General features: G+C 44.7%; 3 protein-coding genes across 4 annotated transcripts in view; 1 reads left to right on the top strand and 2 right to left on the bottom strand.

Moving 5' to 3' along the window:
• The window catches only part of LOC126560898 (uncharacterized), a 502800-nt gene that overhangs the window by 374149 nt on the left and 106720 nt on the right, over positions 1 to 21931 (bottom strand). The window lies entirely within an intron of this gene.
• On the bottom strand, positions 7 to 1778 carry LOC126562147 (E3 ubiquitin-protein ligase parkin). The gene is made up of 5 exons (XM_050218575.1): positions 1521 to 1778; positions 1036 to 1434; positions 810 to 958; positions 399 to 735; positions 7 to 321 (listed from the first exon to the last, which is right to left on the bottom strand). The coding sequence occupies exons 1-5, from the start codon at positions 1776 to 1778 to the stop codon at positions 7 to 9; spliced, it is 1458 nt and encodes a 485-aa protein (XP_050074532.1).
• LOC126561837 (AT-rich interactive domain-containing protein 1B-like) lies at positions 8708 to 21110 on the top strand. 2 transcript variants are annotated; one of them, XM_050218171.1, is made up of 5 exons: positions 8708 to 9659; positions 14487 to 14683; positions 19263 to 19361; positions 20261 to 20449; positions 20628 to 21110. In XM_050218171.1, exons 1-5 carry the CDS (start codon positions 8708 to 8710, stop codon positions 21108 to 21110), a joined length of 1920 nt encoding a protein of 639 aa, XP_050074128.1. The 2 variants fall into 2 exon arrangements, with proteins under 2 accessions (XP_050074128.1, XP_050074127.1); XM_050218170.1 differs by having other exon boundaries at positions 14484 to 14683.

Raw genomic sequence — 21931 nt, 5'->3', positions numbered from 1 at the left:
CGCCCCCTATCCAAACCAATGCGCGGCCATACAATCGCGCGTCCATGGTGTTTGGCAAACCCAACACCATTCAAACCCGCAGCCCGATCGTGTGCAAACCATGTGCATACAACCACCATCGCGCTCTGTTGCGGTGCGACACTGAGGGCAAGGTTTCGTGGTTACCTTGATCGCAATCTTCGTTGCCTCGTCCCACCGTGCTTCCGAGGCGCGCTGTGGATCAATCGCGTATCCTTGCTCATTACCGGGCGTTGAAGGTGTTGGCGTTTCGAAACACTCGCCAATGTGGTAGCCTTGCAGACAGCTGCGACAGAAAACGTACTGTGGAGTGAGCAACAGAAGGACACCCATTAATGTAACCGTGATCGCTTGGCACATTGGACATGATTAGTACGTACACCACAACCATTCTGGCACTGAATGCGACGACATTCTTCATCTATCAGCAGCCCCATCCCACAGCCCGGTTGTGGACAGAGCACGCCACCATTCTTCAACACAAATTCTTCTGTAGCGAACCGTTGATATCGCTCGTACTGCTCTTTGTTTAGCAGCTTAAAGTGGTGGACGTCCTCGATGAAGGAATTTTCGCATCCAGCCGGACATCGCAACGTGTAGCCGCCGGCTGGATGCTCCACGAACTGTCGTTCAAGCAAGCGTGTTACACAGTACTGACGAAAGCAATCCAGACAGGACACGTGTCCAGCCAAGCATGGGAAGACCAGAATTGTTTCACTGCCGGAATGGAAAGAGTGTGGGGATAAATCAATTTCCCATTCAAATAAACGAATATTTTCAACGCCATTTACCTCACATCAGTGCACGCGATGCAAGGGATGCTTTTGTGGTTCGTTTTGATGAGGCTTAGTGGGGCTGCGAAATCCTTCTCCCCGCCCGACGAATGTTCGGCACATTTGAAGTAAAACTCCGTATACGGTGGCTCACCTTCATCGTTTTCCTACAAACAAATCGTTAACGGGGGTACATTATTGAATCGGAAATCGAACGCAATCCTCTAACCAATCATCCACTCACCACACAAGGAATCTCAAAATTTTCGCAATGTCCCGTAATGCGCTTTCTTTTCAGCACATCGTCCCAACAGGTAGGGTCCCGGTGAACGGTGAATGCACCGCTACCACAAATACCGCACCGCACCCGCAACTTTCCACTGCAGACCTTCTCACACTGGGAACAGTACACGAAAAAGTGTGCCTTACTCCGTACTGTGGTGGCGGTCGGACCGTTCCGTTCGTCCAGCACAGTCAGCTCGGACATCGTCTCCGACAGTGGCTTAGTCGGCTGCTCCTCGGGTGAAGGTTCCTCCGAAATGGTTCCATTTAGCGTTGATTTCAATTGTTTTTTCTGTCCCACCGATGGGATGGGTCTACTTTTTACCACATGTATTATTGACTGCTGTCCTAGGTCACATTCCTGCGGAAAACAAAATGAGAAAATAAATACGTGTGACGTAATATAAAGTGGGGCCACCAATCTGCCAATCAATCCCACACACTTACACTGATCGTTGTCGTATCGGATAGTTCACGGCCGGCAAAAATGATCTTTAGCTCCTGCGGTTCCAGTCCTAGCCGTGGTGCTACCATTTCCTTCACGTCCTTAATGTCCATGTGCGGTTGCAGATCGACGGACAGCGTGCTGCCGGTGTTCGTCTTCACGTACACGCTCAGCGAGTTGGAGAGCTTCTTTTTGCCGAAGGAAAATATCGCCAACATCCTGCCTATTAGTTCTCTTAGAAAACCGAACAGATCGAACATCACGGGTTGGGCGAGCGATTTATGCCAAAACACTTTAAATTTCCATTGTCTTAGAATAGAATTTTTCAAGTTGTTTTGCTATCTTCGAGTACGCAACAAACTTTGTTTTTGTTATTGTTGTGCATCGGGCAGTATCGCGGTTGTCAAAATCAGCTGTGGGCAAAAGGCCTCTCCCTGTAAAAAAGCCCTTTGGCTTTTGTATAGTGCATAATGGTGAAGATGTGGACAAATTTTCAATCAACAAAATTGTAAACAATATTAACAATATTTTATTAATGACTGGCCGTACATTATGAATAAAAAAAAAAAAACATTTTATTGCATAATTATTTTATTTTTTTAATTTTACGGTCTAGAACGACCTTATCAGAATTAAAAAGAATATTTTAAGCTGGTAGGCCAGTGATACAGGCGACAGTGGCACCGGTCATCATACGGCAGAATACAGGTTCAAATCCAATGTGGACCATTCCCTTGTAGTGAAGGCTAGTCAGGATAGTCAGTGTTCGTGAACGAGTGAAAGAGAGCGCGCACTGCGCTCTATAAAAAAAATCACGTAGCTCAGCGCAGAGCCGACTGATCGAGAACGAATTGAGCGTGCGCTGAGTAAAGAGTCTTTGAGGCCTCATTTGCCTCTTTTCGGTATATGATTAAATGTACGGTAAATAGTTTCAGATGACTGGAGGTCTTTGGAGCTTGAGTGTTCCATAATATTGACGGCCATAATACTGACGTTCTGTAGGTCAGTAGCCCTTCGTCGGTGACTAGTTGGATAGCTACTGGTTCGACAGAGAAGACGGAAGTGTGATGGCGCAGTTATCTATGATTGGGATTCCGTGTAGCAGATTTGCCTGTTAAATCAAACTCTACTTATTCTTTAGCTCTTATTTCAAGTTGATTTATTTTTAAATTCCATTCACAAACATATCACCCAATTCAAACGTTTCAAATTTCACTTATCTACTGGCCAGTACGAGAGCGCGTGGTTTGCTTTGGGTCAGTATATGTGCATGATTATTTTCCCGCCGACGCCAAGAATGTGAATGCCGGCAGTAGTTGTAGCAGCGCACATAAATCGATACACCTTCGTTTCGCATAGCGCATACCGCCACATAGTGTGCCACAAACTTCCGACGCCCGACTATGCCCGGTTTTCGCTCTACCTCTACTTTCTCTCACCTCTCTTTTGCTGCTCTCTCTCTCGAAACACCATTAGCGAGACTGGGGTGGTGTGAAACATCAACACTTTACGCGCGCCTTTGCCACATTCTTTCAACGCTTCTACATTTACGCCTCCGTCAAACGGTTGTCGGATCCTGGGGGAAATTTCGTCTACTCCCAAACGGCACCTGTATGCAACATTCAACAAACAGAATGTTGGAAGCGGGAACAGTCTTTTTGTCGTGATTGCGGGCGCCCACAACGCCGCTACTGAATGGTTGTGACCAGCCTAGAACGATCGATGATATGGCGAAAGACAGGAAGTCTCCAAACAGGCATAGAATGTCGATTCGCATCGATCAAAATCACGGCAATTTGTTTGCGAATGAAGATCTTGCTACCAATTAGAATTCGGGAAAATCGAAAAACAATCATACGCAAGCATGTAAATGGATGTGGAAATGTAGCTCGGTTTGTTCTTTTAAATTCACAAACTTTTTCACACCCAAAAGTAAAACCAATCAAGGAACAGGAACCTTGAGAGTATTTTGGAAATTTCACCCCGGCGCCAATCAATCTATCCTGGAGTGAGTTGACTGCTCCCATGCTCCCCCACATTCCCACACTTCCCCGGCAACAATCGTCACGATCATTTGTAGAGCGCAGCGACATCCGGTGTCGTCCAATTTCGCGACGAGCTCGTTCAAAAGGCGCCAAACGAAAATTGGAGTATACACCACCCCACGACACGGTACGAAACCCGAGATCCTGACGTCCAACTTCCACCCAACCAGTGAATCGAGCTTTGGCATGCCAGGGATTGTCCCGGTTCGTGTGACATATGATACCCTCCGCGCCATTGTCAGCGAGGAAAGTGCCCAGCTCGTGTATCACTTTTTTCCTCACACTTCTCCTGAGGAATTTCCTCCTGCCTGTTCATGTACTGGTGTGCGTTTAATCCTTAAAACACGCTGACAAGCGTTTGTGTGCGTCTATGTTCTGATCGAAAAATTGTTCCACATAAAGCAATCTCTATCGAACGCCATTTCGAACGATCCTGTCCGGCTTCCGGCTGGTGAATCGCTCTCGATTGAATCGCCGGTAGAAAGGGGGAAACATATGGGGCCAGAAATTTGAACCAGTCCACCGAAAGCACAACGACGTCGAGCTATCGGGTAACGCTGGTCGACATTATTTTGGGGCCATGTGTCCCCATGGTGGTAGGGACATTGATTAATTTACTACCATCGCTCGAAGGGATGAGTTGATTGGAAACTGATTTCCGTTTTACTCCTCTCTTATCCTGGTGGTGGTATCAATATATGAGATACGCACATACAGACACACACACATATATATACACGCACGGTTTGAATCGTTTGGTAGTGATTTGACCACAATGGCCTTGTGGTCCTTGCGTTTTGTGGTTCTGGTTGGCACTTTGTTGGATTTTTGTTTTTTTTCCCTTTTACAATAAAAAGAAACCTTACGCATACTGTGAGAATTGGATGGTGACTGATTGTAATTTTCTGCATTTTTTTCTAAAAAGAATCACAAAACGACTTTCCACTGCTTAATACGTATACCCACCATAGCTCATAAAGACATTTTTGAATAATTTTCTTGAATTAATTTTTTGCCAATTAAATTAGTGGATTGAACTATTGGAATCGATGAATCTGAATGTTAATTGTCGTGCAATAAGCTGGCGATTTGATGAGGCTGGTTTATGAAGCGGTTTAGCATCGAAACATCCTTTCAACAGCGAGTGAAATTAGTGGAAACAAATTGAAATTGCGCCAAAAAGGACGCCGGGATGTCCAATGATTTTTTGGAAAAGAATTTGTGATGCCATGAGAGCTGTTTAGATCATTCCAAATACTGAGAGTTAGAAGGATGGGAGCTGAAAATTGACATAGTCATAACTTCTCAATAAAAAATTTGGTTCTGACTTTTTTTCCATTTTGAAACGAAACTCTACGTTGTTCAACGATGAAAGTTATGTAATCCTTGACAACCAACAGGTTGGCTGATAAGTCCCCGGTCGAACAAAGTCACCGGGGACTTGTCAAAATTCGTTTTTATTATTCAACATAGTTCCCTTCAAGAGCGATACAACGATTATAACGACCTTCCAATTTTTTTATATCATTTTGGTAGTACTCCTTCGATTTTGCCTCAAAATAGGGCTCAGTTTCGGCGACCACCTCTTCATTGCAGCCAATTTTTTTCCCTGCGAGCATCCTTTTGAGGTCTGAGAACAAGAAAAAGTCGCTGGGGGCCAAATCTGGAGAATACGGTGGGTGGGGAAGCAATTCGAAGCCCAATTCAGGAATTTTTGCCATCGTTCTCAATGACTTGTGGCACGGTGCGTTGTCTTGGTGGAACAAAATTTTTTTCTTCTTCGTTCTTTTTTCGTTCGTCAAGCAACCAAAAGTTGCTTGACAAAAGACGCTCTGTCTCACAAACTAATTGACATACAGACGTCAAACTTTGACACGAATCATTTGAAGGTTGGTGCTATATAAAAATAATATGCATTTAATACTAGTGGCGCCATCTATGTGTCAGACCGGGGATTTATCAGCCAACCTGTTAGATCGTACAATATCGCTTAGCAAGTAACACAAAAAGACATCGAAAGATTTGGGTGCCAAGCACAACCCAGACGGATCGTAAGACACCACAAATCGTCTGATCGTCTGCCCGCTAGCGCTACTGCTGGAGGAAAACATCCATTGCCATATCGAACATCTAACTGCCTAACTGAGTGCCTCGCGCAGGCACTCCCTAGCATCGGATTTGCTATAAAATAAAGCATGCGTTACACTACACTAACCTAAACATGCAGATCCCATAACAGTTGATTCTAGCTTACACTCAATGAACTCATAATTGACACGCCACACACAACACACACCCCGCTGGATTGCGCACGCTTTACCGTTCCAAAAACAAAAAGGCGCGCAGCATGAAATGAATCAAACGCAAACGTTGCCTTTCGTTAAAGCTTAGTTGTACATTAAAACGTCAATGATGCATGAATTTACAGCGTTTCTAGAAGCAAGAGGTTTTCAGAATGTTACCGGGTGCAAAAAAAAAATATTTCGCCTTTGTAGTGCAAATGCAAATAAGCCAATTTGAATGATAATTTATCTACACCTCGCACCATGCGCTTTCTACTCGCATGTTCTGCTGGGCAGAAAAATGAGGAGGAATCAATAAATAAATATTTAATATTTCAAAACCGCTAAGGCGTTTATTTTTTTTTATTTTTTGTGATTTTTTAATTTTTAATAAGATGGCTTGCGCCGTATTATCATAATTTTCATTTGTCTTAACTTTTTTATTATCAATATACGAGAAAAAAAATGTCTAAATTATTTTCATAGTTTTTATGTACTGTAAATGTTAACTTTTTGTGTCAATACCGCGAAAAAAAAATTGCGATCAATAGAGCCGTCACATGAAAATAAATAAATAACTATTTTTATCAACATACGAAAAAAATAAGTTCTTTTATGCAATCGTATTTATAACCTGCAAATAGAGAATAAACAAAAAGCAGGTCGCATGTACCAAGAAATAAATTAAAAAGTTAACATGTAGCGAAAACCCAAATTCAACGTCCACGTTGCGGATTATTCGCGCACCGCACTGTACGTGCTCTTTCTGCAAAGTGTTCCTATCCTCTCTCTCTCTCTCTCACTTTCGCTCTCTGTTCTCTTGAAGACAAAATAGTAACTACCCAACGTCGTTCAGTCTTTCGGTAGCACCCCGCGTGGATGATGGCGTACAACCTTCCGCGACGTAAACGTGTGTTTTAGCATGCCGTTTTAGATGCTCTAACCGAAACATCGACCGAGCAGTAAGTTGTGTCTTTTTTATGCAAACGTCCATGTGCAAGGGAACAAGTTTTGGTGTATTAAATCTACCGCGTGTGGTCGAAAATGTGAACCAAACAACAGTGAAATGGTCAACCCAACGAGGCAGTCCGCGCGTGAATCCGCAACAAAATCGTAACTCCCATTCGCAGCAAACTTCCCAACCGCGAGAACGGAGTGTGAAAATTGATTTTCCTTCCTTATCAATGCACGCGCGCGTCAGACCAAAAGCGTAATTCTGGCATGCCCTTCGCACACTTGCTTCACGTCTTCTGCACGAAAAAGCGCACTCTCGCACATAAACGCGGTTTAGCATTCCATCTTTTTTATGTGTGCGATATGTTGTGTTTTGATACTTTTTTTTTAAGTCCAATTACTTCATCACACACACTCCTCACACAGGGAAACACGCGCAATGAATGAAAAAAAGGAGGCCTTCCTTTTTTTTTGACAGGGTTGATCGCTGCGTTCCCATTGCACATACGCAATACACTTTCCCGTGTAATCAATAAAGTTTAGGCGGTTCACAGACGTTCCTATACTGTCGGGTATGTTGAGGTTAAAACAACGTGGCTTTCTGTGGTTGCTGTGGTGTGTAGCATAGCAGGCAGAGAAAGGAACAGAGAGAGAGAGAGAGCACGCGCGCGAGAATGTCATCGGGTGAGTATGGAAAAGTTTCGGCGAACTAGGCGTCGCCATCGAGATCAGGAAGGTCAGTTCGTACCAAAGCTGGCTGGGAAAGTTGCGTCGGTTGTGCAGGAAAAACCAGTGCTGCAACGGAAACCGAGTGGAATAGTCGAACGTTGGACGCGGTCTTCACTGTGGGTGCTATGCCCATGTGTATACGTGTGTGTGTGTGATTACTTCTACTAACATATGTTCATATGTGGTAAATGTGTTCTTAGGATTTTCTATTAAGTTGGTTAGTCCTTTTTTTTCTTTTGGGTTCACCATTACATGAATCACAGTGGGTGGATGTTTGGTGAATGTGACGTGTTGTAGTGTGAACATTGCTCCGGAACAGTGTCCTTCATTTTGATAAGTGAATCTATGGAAAAAAATCGTTGATTTAGCGTCATCCGCTCGTTGGTGTTTGTGGTGCCTAATTTGACACATTACAGGAGAAGATATGTAAGCTGAGGTGAAGAGAGTATGTCAATCTGTGCATCACGAAGTTGTAGATACTTCTGCCAAATTTCATGCATAGGAGTGGGCGAGGGCCTCGGCAGATTGTCCCTTTAAACCGGATTGTCCCTCTCTTTCTTTCCTCTAGAATTAATCCATCCATGCGCATCTTCCTCACAAGTGAGCTCTAGAATCATCGGAATATAGATTCCACAACGTCCTCAAAGAAGAAGCTCAATCGCGCACTGAATTCTTCCCAATGTTGCGCCGATGTGTGTTACGATCGCCCTTTAGACAAGATGCTTGCGATATTTCGAAAACCCACGATCGGTTAACTGTTCTAGAATGTGATGGCTTATTCAGTGTTGTTCAGCCGTGTTCCCGTGGTCAGTGAGACAGTTGTTCCCGAATACCCGTAAAGCATGCATTAACTTCCTTAACGCACTCCTTTCGCTTCCTACGCACATACGCGTTGATGTTGGCCGGATGCGCCGCCAAGGCGCGCCAACTCGTCATTCCATCCGTACGTGCCGCATATCCCTTCATGCTCGTGTAAAGCTCCAGTGTTATAAATAGTGCATAATTGGTTTAGAGCTTCCGAAGCAAAAGAAGAAGAAGATAAACCGGGCCCAAAAATAGAAGGTCCCACTTCCTGCCGGCTGCTGGAAAGCGGCCGTACTGACGTTACGTTGATCGGTACGTCATCGAAGCAGCCAACGACAGCACAGTAGACAACAAACATTCACACACGCGCGCGGCATGGATTGTTGCAGCAGTAGCAACTACTTAGACTACAGGCATCACTCGATGAACGGCAACTCCTTCTGCTATCCGTACTCGCCCAACATGCTGCGCAGTGCATCGCCGTACCCGTTGGCCACCGGCGGCCGATACGGTGGTTCGGACTATCGATCTTCACCGCTCGGCGGCTACCATCATCACCATGGTGGATACGATGGCAGTGTCGGGTATGATAAATACTACGGCAGCTACCATCATGCACCACCATCGTCGAGCTATCAGGCCGGTTACTATGGTAACTACCCGTCGTCCTATCGTGATTTCGGCAGCTACGGACACTACTACCACCAGTCCCAGTCGCCGTACGCACGTGGCGGAGGTACGAGTGGTGGCGCGTCGCACGGGTACGGGGGAGCGTCCGCTGGCAGCTACCTCTATCCGGGGCGCCATTACCCAGCATCCTCACTAGCACATCCCGCGTTCGGTTCGTCCCGCGAATCAGCCTACTATCACGCCCAGCGTGAACACCATCACCAGCAGCAGCAGCAGCAGCAGTATTCGAGCTTCGCTAACTATGGCCACCTGCCGCCTCCGTACCGTAACGGGGTAGGCCCCGGTACACATGAGCATCCTGGCGGAAAATCGCATCACAACCAGCCAGCACAGCAGCAACCGTATGCGCCACAGCAAACCTTTGCAGGAAGTCACAGCGAGCGGGGAATAGCGGGGGGTGGTGTGGGCGAGAGCCAAACTACACCGGCCAGCCAACCATCTCCCTCCAGCTCGACCTTGTTCGGTGCGCAGAATGGCTACTCGTCGCCGAGTTCCGATTACACGCCGCTGCCAACTTCATCCTACGGTTCGGGTGATAGCCCGCAGCATCCACTAGCGGCTGGCGGCCAGCACGATGCGGACGAACGAGATGCTCCAACCACACCCACACCATCGGCGGCTTTGCTCAGTGCAACAGGTATGTACGCTGTACGAGTGTATCGCCCAAGTATGGGTTTTATGTATTTTCTTTCGTGTTTTTTTTTGTTTTGTTGTTTTGTTGCCCTCTTTTCCGCTTCCAAGAATCAACCCCCGATTCACGTTTCCGTTTTGTGCTTCCGTTCTCTGGGGTTGAAATAAGAAGCAGTCTTTATATAACACGAACACCACCACCAAGCATAGCAGGGATAGCAAGCGTTCGCATGGTAACCGTTGACAACCGGTACTACTGCGTGAGTGGTCGTGAGAGAAGGTTCTCACAGAGCAGAGTCGAGATCGGTTCAACACGAGGCATTAAACACAACAGCAACGAAGAAAAAAAAAAGCAAACAATGCGTCTCCATCGGCCAAACCTTACTCGGCCAGGTTGACAGCTCTATTCGCGCCGTGTGTTGGTGCGACCTGGGTTTCTGTTGGTGGATCCTATCACAAAATCGATAGCATTAACCCAGCGCTCTTTCGGTACCGATTTCGCACATCAGCTCACCCCCATACGAGCAGCGCGCTAGTAAATAAGAGCCACCCAGTGTACACGGTGTGAATAAATGATCCTTGGTGTGTGCATACACTGCTTCAACCAACACCACCAACAATTCTAAGTTAATCAGAGGCTTGGCTTGGTATGGTGATGTGTTGGTATCCAACAAGCTTGTACGCTTGTATGCGTGTGAGTTTGCGTGCCGCCAGGCAGTGGAGGCATCTTGGAGCCTTCGCACCGACATTCGAAATGGTGGAAGGGGGTCCTGTTTTTGTTTTGCACATTCGATGCTACACTGCTCCAACACGCCAACCAGCACATAACAGCGCACGGTACAAGAAACTGCTGCTGCTGGACGGTGAATCGAACGACCGCAACCCTGGGACTTTCGGAAGCATGCAAACCAAAGCAACAACTACAAGAAAAAAATCAATAGAACCCCCCCCCCCCCGCCTCCCACACACACATGGACTGGAAACGGTGGCGAGAATTTGATGGTGTTTAGGTGATGTGCGTTTTTCTTTTACTTTGTACCTGCTGCTGAGGTTTTCCGCTGGTGGCTGGTGAAAATTGCACACAGTAGTGCTGGTCGGAAAAGAAGCCCTAAGAATCTCCTTGTGTACACCTCGCCCAATTTCCAGCCCCCCACTAACGGGACAATGTTGCCTACAATTAGATTATGATGCGCGGTTAGAATCCTACGGCAGACGACCCACTCGCTGGTATGTCGCGTATGACGTAGTGAGGTTCATTCATCTGCTGCATTGGAAGGGGGGACTGTTTGTATGAGCTAACAGCAGTCATCGATCACAAATCGATCGCTTTTTCCATTTCCTTAGACGAATGTTGTCTCGACACTTGACTTTATCTATGTCTGTTTCTGTTTTCCTGATCTCGAGAAGTCTTTTGGACAGCCATTTCTAGGTTTCTGCACTTGTCCTGAGCATGGGGATACGTGGGCTGCTTCATATATTTCTGGCCTAGGCAAGAAGATGTGTTGCACCAGATGCAATCTGATATTTTTATTCCAAAGTTTAACATTTTGGAGCATAACCACACTCACAACGTTTTGACGTACGATCATGATTTGTGATGTTTACATTGACATGAACAAATCAGTTCTCCAAAAAAAATGGAATTGACTCGTGAACATTTTCGTGCGATCATTTTTCACAACTTTCGAGGTGGACTATCAAGGCAAGACTGCTTTGAAGAACTGGCCGACGCTCGCTCAATGACGAATTTCGAGAAGGTCGTCCAGAAACGGCCGTTGTGCTTGAGAACATTGATGCCGTTCGAATTCTAATTGTACAAGATCGTCATGTAACACACCGTGAGATAGAGGCATCTTTGGGCATTTATTCCACCAGCATAAACACAATATTGCACAAACCCCTGATCATAAAAAAAAATGATTTGGATCCCGCACATGTTGACAATAGCTCAAAAAAAAAAAATACTCGTGTCGATTGGTGCAAGGAAATGTTGAAAAAATACAATCATGGTACTTCAAAAAATGTTTATAGGATCGTCACAGGTGGTGAGTCTTCAACCTTGAGCCAAATCCAACGAAAGTTACCAATGGAAGAAGCACTTCGAAGCAAATGGTCGCCTGTTTCTTCGGCAAAACTGGTCATGTTGCGACTGTTCCGCTTGAAGAACGTAAGATGATCAATTCTGAATGGTACACCTTAATTCGTTTGCAGAACTCTTCGGTGAAATTCGAAAAACGAACTTCACCATGAGCGATGCGAGCCCTCACACATCGGCTCAAACCATCGCTTATTTGACCGGCCAAAACGTCGAATTGATGGGTCAATTCCGCCCTATAGTCATGACTTGGCACCGAATGACTTCTTTTCATTCGCGCACATCAATTTTTGTCCCCAGAAGATGCTGCTGAAGCGTTCCAAAAACCACCTTTTTGGAGGTATCTCAATCAGAGTGGAAAAATGTGCTTCGACAATTGGGTTGAGCGCATGCAAAAGTGTATTAATCGTGCTGGAAAATACTTTGAAGAAGAATAAAACACTTTTTGATGATAAGTATTTGCATTTTTATTATTAAGCCAGAAACATAAATAGCAGCCAACGTATATCTGAGTATGGGGGCGTTCACAATATCCTCCACGTGGCAGATTACTCAGATTTACTCAGATTTGATGAACAATAATTGTAGAAAACACAGATAAAAAAAGTTTATAATTAGTTAGGAACGCTATTTTAGTGGAGCGAACCAAAAAATTAGTTTGATTTATTTTCTGGTTTTCTAGCGGTACTAATGCCGCTCACGCGTTGTTCCGCCCTTTTATAAACCTATTTCTCGTCCTGGCCCTTCACTCACCGCGGAACTCAGTTATCCCGACCGCGAAGCTTTCTTCCGACAACTTCGTAAATACGAATTAACTTCCGACAATGACAGCAGCGGTCGGTGTAAACACCGCTTGTTTACAACAATAATTCTCTCTGCTTATCGACCTTATCCAATCATATTGTGGCAAAGCAGGGGAAATAACTGATCGTCAAAGCTCAGGAAGCCTGTCTTCAACCCCGCGCGATCCGTTCCCTGTAGTGAGGACTGATCATCCAACTACGTGGTATCAGCAAGTCTAGAATTCTAGACCCATTAGATAGCCGGTGTGACCTAACAGGACGTTAAATCAAGAAGATGAAGAATTTAGTGATCATTCTTCGTTGAGGATTTTTAAGGCTTAAGGATATTTATTCCAGTAAACTCTGGAACTTGCAGATCGGCTCGTCAACACTGAAAGGCTTTACGTTAACAAAGTCTTTATATCATAACCTAAAAAAAGAGCCTTATAGTAAAAAAATGTTGTGAAATGTACACTAAAACTATTTTTTCTTGATGATCGATGTCTGCTAAAAAGGTTACTTTCAGTTTCAGGATTTTCTTATCCAAGATCATGTTTGATCTCTGTTACTGACAGGAACAAAGCGGACGCAAGCATCCGCCGTTGGTAGGACCTTACATTGGCACCTTGTTACGTCGTTAGATATACTTGAATCAGTCGTATATGCTGACAACGCATTTTATCGGCAAAATTCACCTCTTTAGATAAGGCCAGACGAGTGTACCTTTTACCTGGACTGATCAGGAGAAGTATTTAACTACGGAACAAAAGTCAGCCAGCGACTATTTCCTCTAACTCTATCGACGGACTGGGGAAGCACTACTGAACAGCGGAACCAACATCCTTAGGGAAGGCTAAAGAAAAACAGGGCTTGTCGGGAGTCTCCAGCTGCGCTCAGATCGGACGAGTTAAGCCTTTGCCTAGACTGATCAGGAGAGATGTTTTTCCTCGAACCAAAGCCAGCTACGAATTCCTCTAATTATTTCGACAAAGTGGGGAAGCACTACTGGAGTGCTGGACCAACATCTTTACGGAAGCCAAAAGAGAAATAGGGCTTTCCGGCAGACCCCAACTGCGCTCCGATCGGACGGGTTAACCAATTTTCCTGGGCAAACCAGGAAAAGTATTTAACTGTGTACCTAGTTAACTAACGACTATTTCCCCTTATTCTTCCGACAGATTGGGAAAGCACTTCTGGAATTTGGGACCAATATCCTTAGGGAAGGCAAAGGTGAAAGATTGCCAAATCTAAAAGAGATCCTCCCATAGACTTACAATCTCTATGCCATGAGATGTAAATCTATAAACGCTGTTCGTTGAACGATCCTCAGTAGATTGTAATCGTTTGTGTCTTGACCAAGAAGATTTATTTGCCCGATAGGTTTACAGTCCTACTGTACTTCCTTTCTCTTTTTTGATCCACCAAAGCTCCACGTCTTTCGAATCGATACACACTGTAGCCGGGCAACATCCAGCTTCTTTGTAGATGCTTTCTTACTTCACGGGGTGACATCTCTTCGAACGCGCGCGCGTGTGTGTGTGTGTGTGCTCGTTTGCTATGTACAAGGCTCGTTCTCGTGTGTTCATCTTATACGACTTGCCACTGGTACATCGGATCCACCCCATATCCCACACGGAAAATCGTCCACCAGGGACGTAAAACCTGCCGATATGCCCGAGTCCAAAAAGGCACGGGTGAAGGTTGCCCTATGTACAGCCCACGCACCCACGCTAAAAAAAAAACCCTTTTGCACACGGCGGGCACGGATGGGCAAATTTTCGCCAAGTCCGCCTCACCACCGTCCCAAAAACGGAAACGCCATCAAAATGCCTTTTTCTTTTGCGCTCTCCTTCATTAATAGAGTTTCGTGTACTTTTTTTCCTTTCTATCTTTCATTTGCTACTCTCTTCTTGGCATCATCAAAATCATACGGAACGTGAACGTCCAGCAGCAGCAGCAGAGTTCCCGCACGGCACAAAGGACAACCGTATGCGAAAGCCGAAGGAGCGCAAGCTGCATCGAGGGTACGGCACCGGGGTAGGCGGTGACAGTGGCCGTAGTAGCCGTGCCAGTAGCCCGGCTGCAGTGAATGGGTTAAGCGGGAGCAATGGTGCAGCTGCAGCAACAAGGATGAAATCACTGGATGCACTTACAGTAAGTATATACACGGCGTACGGCAAATGCCGTGAGATGCAGATAAGTTGGCCTGGGTGGGTTTTGTGTGCGTTGGCTCTGTGTTTTTTTTTCCTCCCTTTTTTTCGGTTCGAAGCGATGTGGTGCTTTGTGTTGCATTTTTCCCACTTTTCGCTTCGCCCATCCGGGGGTGGAAGCGATGGGTTGGCGTGTTTGGCGAACACTGGATCTCTTTTCCCAGCGGTGAAAGAGAACGTTGTCAAATATTGATTTATTTTCAACAAGTCTGCACAGCGCGCGCCATTTCGTGCCGTTCATTCGGCGCTTTTCGCATTGCTTCGTGCGGTGAAAAACGTAGTTTTTTTTTTTTTTTTTGCTAAAACGAACATTAGTTTGATGCAGTTTATGGAGCAGTATGGCTGAGATAAGGAAAATTTCAAGGAGGAAATGCCTTGTGAAATTTGTTATTATTCAACACATGCGGCGTTGACCACACGGCAAAGAGCTCTCATATTGGAATTTCATTTAAACATTTACAAATTAAAATTTCTTACAAAAAATATTTTTATGAGCATAACACATCTTCAACAACCATAAAGGCTTATTGCTCATACAAAATTTTAGCTTTACAAGAATCAAAAATAAGTTTATACTAGTAACATTTAATACGACTCCCTTAGTCTTTCATGTCTAAGGATCTTTAACAGGGTTTACCAAATGATGAAACCAGCGTCCGGAATGTTTGAAACATTCCTCACATACAGATTTTAGGACACATCATGCTAATAGAGAGTCCTTGGGCTGGTCTTCAAGATCTCCCACATGCAGGTGTGATGAACGCTTCATCATAGGACTAAGTTAAATAATCTAACGGACTAAAGTAAGGGAAGCTAGGAGGAACAAGACCATTGTACCAAATGTCCATGCTTGGCATCATACATTGGTTAGCCTGGTTTGGTGTGTAAAATTGAGATTCATCATGATGAAGAGCAACAATCCTTCAGAAAAGTTCTCCTGGGAAGTATGTGGTCCAGATGTATAATTTTAGATTTATTTTACATCTTGTGGGGTACCTTTTTGAATGCAACTGAGTCGTAAATTATGGCACCTGGCTGTTTTTTTTATTGGAATTAAAACTGTATCTTTATCAACAAAGATTAAAAATGCTTCAAAAAAGTTTGATAAGGATGACAGAATGATATTCTAAGCGCTTTTCAATTTCTTTAGGTGAGGTTTGGTCTCTGATCTTACAGCTCACTTATAACAACCTTTTTGGCACACGGTTTCGCAACCTTACAGTAACACAAATCTACTGTTTGGAAGTAGTACTTAAAAGGCATAAAAATGAACCAAATTTCCAAATAAAATAAGTAGTTCTTTATGCAAGTTGTTGAAGTATCCGATCAGGCTAGCAGTCGTCAGCAAAAAGCAATTTTTTTTTTTTTTTTGTATTTTTATGGACAATTTGTGATTGATTGACATCTCGTAGAATGTTGTACATCTAATAAACTGAACTGTTTAACACATGTGGACAAATTTTGTTGTTGATCCTGTAAAACCCTGCAACGGTCCTACCGAAACATGTCGATTGGAATATTATGGATAATAATTGCTAGCAAGTTCGTCACACTCATAAACAGCCACGACATTCCCCGTTCGGTTCCCCGTTGATCGATATTCGGAACCAGCGGCAACATGATCGATTAAACGCCAACTCCCCTGCGCCACCGAATGGTGTGAATGGTGCGCTTCGAAAGTGAGGAAAAGTCCTACCCTTCACAGGGCTACAACTTACCTGACGTATTACACCCAGTTGCCTGATGACAGGCCGATTGAGGAGGCTGTGCTGAAGCAGCGGTAAAAGTTTTACTTCCATCAATTCGAAACATCAATTGTATGCGACTGTTGTTTGTAAAGGAAGGGAGGACAGAGTGGGGTTGAATAATGGATACAGGGGAACCTGTGTTGACCAATGTGCAGATATGTGCTACCCGTGTACGAAACGCCATAAACCGGAAATGCATTTCCTATGTACTTAAACCAAACTCCACGCGCGCTTATTCCCTTTTTTTGAAAAGAATCAGAGAGCGTGAGTGAGAGAGAATGATTGGCGAATGCAGAGAGCAATTTTCAAGCCGGTTCAAAGCTTCCATGGCAACGAGGAACTACACTACCACCACACCAACACGTAGTACACATACAGTCTTCCGTATTAACGATGGATCGTGAAGAAAGCGGGAAAATCCTTTTACCAGCACCATTTCCTCCTACTTTTCCACACACACACACACTCGTACGTCTCGCGACTGTGTTCCTTTTATCTCCCATTTCCATCCGCAACGATCGATCCGGTGTCCGTTTTTTCCCCTTTTTGACATGTGTCCGTAGCTGTGTCGTCGAAGGCACATCACACGACGGCTGCTGCTACTGCCTGGTGAATTTCGGATCGGATCGGCGAACCATTATCGATCCTGCGCAGTAAAAATGGGCCAAACCAGCTCGCTTCCTTCCGCGGGGCACCAAGGATGCTCGACGCTACCGGCACACAGACGGCAGCACACACACGCGGAGAGTATCCCTTACTCGAGGAGTCGCGAAATGTTGTCCTTTTTGTTTGTTTTTCTCTCTGCTTTTCTCATCCTTTCTCTCTCTAGTTTGTTTGTTTGCACGATTGCGGTAGTGTTGGTGTGGCAAGAACGCAAATGTCCCGCTGAAAAGCATGCTTCTATGTGGTGTTGGGGCATGTGTTCCTGTGGGGTGTACGGTTCTAGCCCAGCTAACCAGTAATCGCCTTCCAATCCAACAGCGTACCATCGTGCCGGATCGATTCAGGCTGCAAGCAACGTTTCGCGTCTTCTGTCTGAAGCTTTTTTTTTATCGCATTTCTGCGATCGATCGAGCACTGGGCAACTGGGCCGTGCCTAGGAGGTGCGTAGGTTTTTCGGCGTTATTTCGTCACTGCCCACGTATGGGGACGCAGTCACGCCAGCCTGCCTGCTTGCTTACGACCTCTATGTTTCAGCCATTTCCCCGATATCGCGTAATTCCGCAATGTCCTTCGTCATGCAACTTTCGTCATCCGAGGCGGAGGGCTTTTTTTATCCTTGACGTTCGTCATCCCGGGAGTTCTGTTCGTTGGTCCGTCTGCGATCGATTGAATCCAAATATGCACATGGAGTAACGTTTGAAAGTATTTCTCAATATAAAAGCGCCTCGCGGTGATTAGAATTGGCAAATTTTCTTTCGAAACGATATCCATGCTTTGAAACACATGTGGCGACAGACAAAGGTGGAACATTTATAGCATCAGAAGTTAAAATCGAGACAAAAGTGCTCAGAATGCTTTTTAACAGGACATAGGTGTGGAAAAAACAGACGCATTCCTACATAAACGAGAGAGACTCTGAATGTATTGCAAATGAAGCGACACTGGCACAATGTCACTACGTATGAGTGGCAGTGGTGGATCTAGACCCCGAAGAGGACTATGCAGAAGTTACTTTGGGCATGACTCTTACCGAAACCCATGGGAGGACACTACAAGGTGTTTTCAACGATAAAACACCTTCCGTGGTAGGGTCCTAGCTTGATTAGAGATAATCTTTAACTGCGCGGAATTTGGTAGAAGAGACCCTTCGGGCGAGCAGGTTTCTTGGTGGACCTCTTGTCTTAGATGGCAAGAGGCGAATGAGGTCTTCAAGTCCCAAAGTCTCTATAATATAAACAATCAAAAAATCTCTTACCTGACGGCTATAACATCACTTGGTAGATGAAGCCTGGACTACTAGACCCATTCAAATGGGAGGACTTTTCAAAGACGTAGTCTTTGAACTACGAAATCTCTTGTAAAACAACTCCAACGATAAGATAGCGCTGAATATCATCGGGGAAAGATCTCTTCTGGAAGTTAAGGTCTTTTGTATGACACTGTTTCTCATCATGATGGTACAAAATAGTTTTAAAATTGATTTAAACAAACTCTCTACACTCAAAGACATTTAAGGAAACCGAGAAGCCCTGCCTGCCGAAAGAGTGCGTTGCGAGCCGTCCATCCTGCGTACTATAAAACAAAAAAACAATATCCATTACACAGAAAACTATGTTAAGGGCAAACGAGAGCGCCCGCGAGAGAGCACTGCTCAGCCGCGGAACTCGCGCAAATTATTTTCCAACCATGCTCCACTCTCATTGTTGTTGTCGTTGTATTCTCGCTCTTTCTCTTGCGCTACTCAAAATTATATGCTCTACTCACTGCTACCATACCATTCATCTCCTGTTTGTAAACAAAAATAGTGATAAACTTATGTGGGACATGCATAGAGCACTTGTTGCTTCTGGCTGCGTGCCGGGGAGCTTTTAGGCCCCCGAGAAAGAGAGAGAGAGAGAGAGAGAGAGAGAGAGAAAGAGATTTGCGATGGGCAAGGAAAACAAATATACGAAGTGGGATGCAAATTGTAAAAGTTTTAACACGAAAAACGGGTTTAAAAATTTGTTCATTTGTAGAATAAATTGCGTTTTTTAACCGATTTCTTTTTTATTTAACCAAAATTGAAACAAGACGTTTGAGTTTGTTTGAAGTAATATTGTGTTTTTGTTTCAGAATTTGTGCTGGCCTGAAGAAGATCAGTTTCCGGGACGAATGAGAAAATACTCAACTGCCAACGGATTGAAAGCTAAGGATGGAAGTAATGGTAGAAAGGTGAGTGTTATATTTTTAAGCGACTGTTTAAGGGTCAAACACTTATCATTTGCAACAAAAATTTCGTAAATATTTGTTTGTCTACTTTGCATTTACTACTCGTCCTTACGGTTTTCATTTCGTACGCAAAATATCATTTCACATTTATCCCGCTCATCCATCCAAACACTTTACGTTGAATATAGTAGCGCCATCTATTGGGCGCTAGCGAACGCTCATGCAAGCTATTGAACATGCTATTTCTTTTGGTGCGTTATGCCTTGCACGTGCTTGCTAATTCCTGCTAATGTTGCTAATTTATAACAGTTATTTATTTACTTTGTTTTTGTTGTTTGAATTGTTAATTTGCTTTACGGATTTAGGACAAAAAACTAACAGATTATCAAAAACTATTTATTTATGAACATTCATCCTAAAAAAATTAAAATTATTATTCCAAAAATTTTAAAAATATATTCTTCTTGGCTTAATGACCTCTAAGCTCATGCCAGCCATCGAATGGTTTACTAGACTTGCCAAAAACACCTAGTTGGATAGTCAGTCCTCCCTACGTGGAGACGGACGGTCCGGATGGGATTTGCACCCATGTCCTGTCGTTTGAAGACCGGTGCCGCGGTCGCCTGCATCACCGGGCCGCCCCGGGTCAAAAAATATTTTAAAACACTATAAAAACATTGCCACTCTTATTGTCATCCTCTAAAACTAACAACTACTAAACAAAACTAAATCTACAACAAATCACAAGGACCCCAACCAATTGTAAGCAATATTTAAAAACATCCTCCAATATTTTGTTTGGGCTGAATGTCCGACTTTTTTTCTATACAACCTACGCAATCACCCAACACTCCTCAAACGTACGAAATTACTCACAAATTGTTCACTTCCTGTGCTTCCAGGAAAGCAACGAATTGGAAAACGCCAACACAGCGTCCCCGAGCCGTACCGCGGGCCCTGCCCGACGCACGAAAAAGCAGACACCCTCCGGCGGCAGGCAATCGAAGGAAACGAAATCATCCGCCGAAAGTAGAGAGAAACAAACAAACGGAGCTTCACCACCGACGACAGCACCAGCGGCAGAAAACAAAGTATGCTACCTTCACCACCAGTGGCATGATCGGCCGTTTAAAAATAGATATTGATTTTAATGCCCAAAACACTCACTCCATCCCATCTAACACACTCTTTCACTCCCAAAGACACGCGACGGTGGCACAAGTTGCAAAGCAGAGCACACCATTAATGCTATTTCTTTTTCCGTTGCAGCACATCACACCACTGCCCGGTTTCCAACAGGCATTTGGCTCGACGGAAATTGGCAAGTTTTCGGAGGTGTTTTTCAACAGTAGTCCTACGTCAGCTAGCCATAGTCCGCCAGACCACCACAACCAACACCACCTCCATCACCATCATTCGCTGCAGCTCCAGGAGCATCAGCAGCAGCGGCAGCAACAACAAACCCACCAGTCCCAGCAAGTACCTGCCCAGTCGAATGGTACGGTGCAGCAGCTCGTGATGGAATCGCTCAATGCGTACGAATCCGACGTGGACACGCTTAGTCCTTCCCAGGCATGGGATACCAGTGGGCCTGGCCCTGGTGACGGTGGAGGAGATCCCGGATACAGCCTGCCGATCGGTACCACCTTCCATCCGTCGTACTACGAATCGTCATCCTACTCTGACCATGCCGTCGACTCACCGCTGGGTAACTACTTCAGCGAAATGACATGCAACGAGTTTGTAAACTAAGGGGTAGCGAATCGATTAGGGTTTGGGGCGGGCTACAAGGTAGATCTAGTCTAGTCTAGTTTGGAGAAATTCGCATGGGAGTATCGAAAGATTGTTAGCAAGCCAGAGCAAGGACTCGATACTCTCAATAAACCCCCCAAAAAAAAAAAAAAATCAATCAAAAACGGTTTTATGCCAAAGGCAACCCAATTGAGCTGAGCAGAGTGTGACACGAAAAGGATGTAGGTTTTAAGGATATCTTCATTCTGGAGGTTTTGATTGATTGAGTATACCGTAAGGGTTCTGTCTGCTTTGGATAGGCGCTGTAGAGAGTTGCAGCAGACTCGAATGTTATAAAATTTATTTATATTTGAAAAGAAAAACTGAACTAAAACCAAACAACAGCAGAGTGAAATGTTGCAAGCCAAAGTTAGATAAAAATTCATCCGTAAGTTGATATACTGGTATAGGCCGATGTGACCGTAGCTGAGTTTGTACATATTCAGGACACGTGACAAACATGCCGTAGCTATGTTTACACGCACTACCGCGTCAAGCTGAAGGGGTTTGAGTTGTTTTGTCCAGATAGCTCAAGAGCTTGCCACCACCAAAGCGTACAGATGTGAAAGGAAAATGGGAAAAAAAGGAAACTTAAAGAAGAGAGCTCACTCACTCTCGCTAGTTCTCATTTTCCATCTTTCAACGCATCACACAACGATCACATAAATTAACCAATAGGAATGCAGACGGGAGAGCAAATTACACGGCTTCTGGAGGCTTGAAAAGGAGGAGGTACAAGAAAGAATAGACCGCATACTCGTCCAACCATTACAAACACTGCT

Source organism: Anopheles maculipalpis, chromosome 3RL (assembly GCF_943734695.1).
Source record: "Anopheles maculipalpis chromosome 3RL, idAnoMacuDA_375_x, whole genome shotgun sequence".
In the NCBI taxonomy this organism is placed as follows: domain Eukaryota; kingdom Metazoa; phylum Arthropoda; class Insecta; order Diptera; family Culicidae; genus Anopheles; species Anopheles maculipalpis.
This window is presented reverse-complemented; position numbering and strand designations above follow the sequence as displayed.

Coding starts and splice junctions, on each gene's coding strand:
- LOC126562147 (XM_050218575.1), bottom strand. CDS start 1,778: ATGTTCGATCTGTTCGGTTTTCTAAGAGAACTAATAGGCAGGATGTTG. Junction 1,435..1,520: donor CCGATACGACAACGATCAGT/GTAAGTGTGTGG, acceptor TGTTTTCCGCAG/GAATGTGACCTAGGACAGCA. Junction 736..809: donor ATCGCGTGCACTGATGTGAG/GTAAATGGCGTT, acceptor CCATTCCGGCAG/TGAAACAATTCTGGTCTTCC.
- LOC126561837 (XM_050218170.1), top strand. CDS start 8,708: ATGGATTGTTGCAGCAGTAGCAACTACTTAGACTACAGGCATCACTCG. Junction 14,684..19,262: donor AATCACTGGATGCACTTACA/GTAAGTATATAC, acceptor TTTTTGTTTCAG/AATTTGTGCTGGCCTGAAGA. Junction 20,450..20,627: donor CACCAGCGGCAGAAAACAAA/GTATGCTACCTT, acceptor TTTCCGTTGCAG/CACATCACACCACTGCCCGG.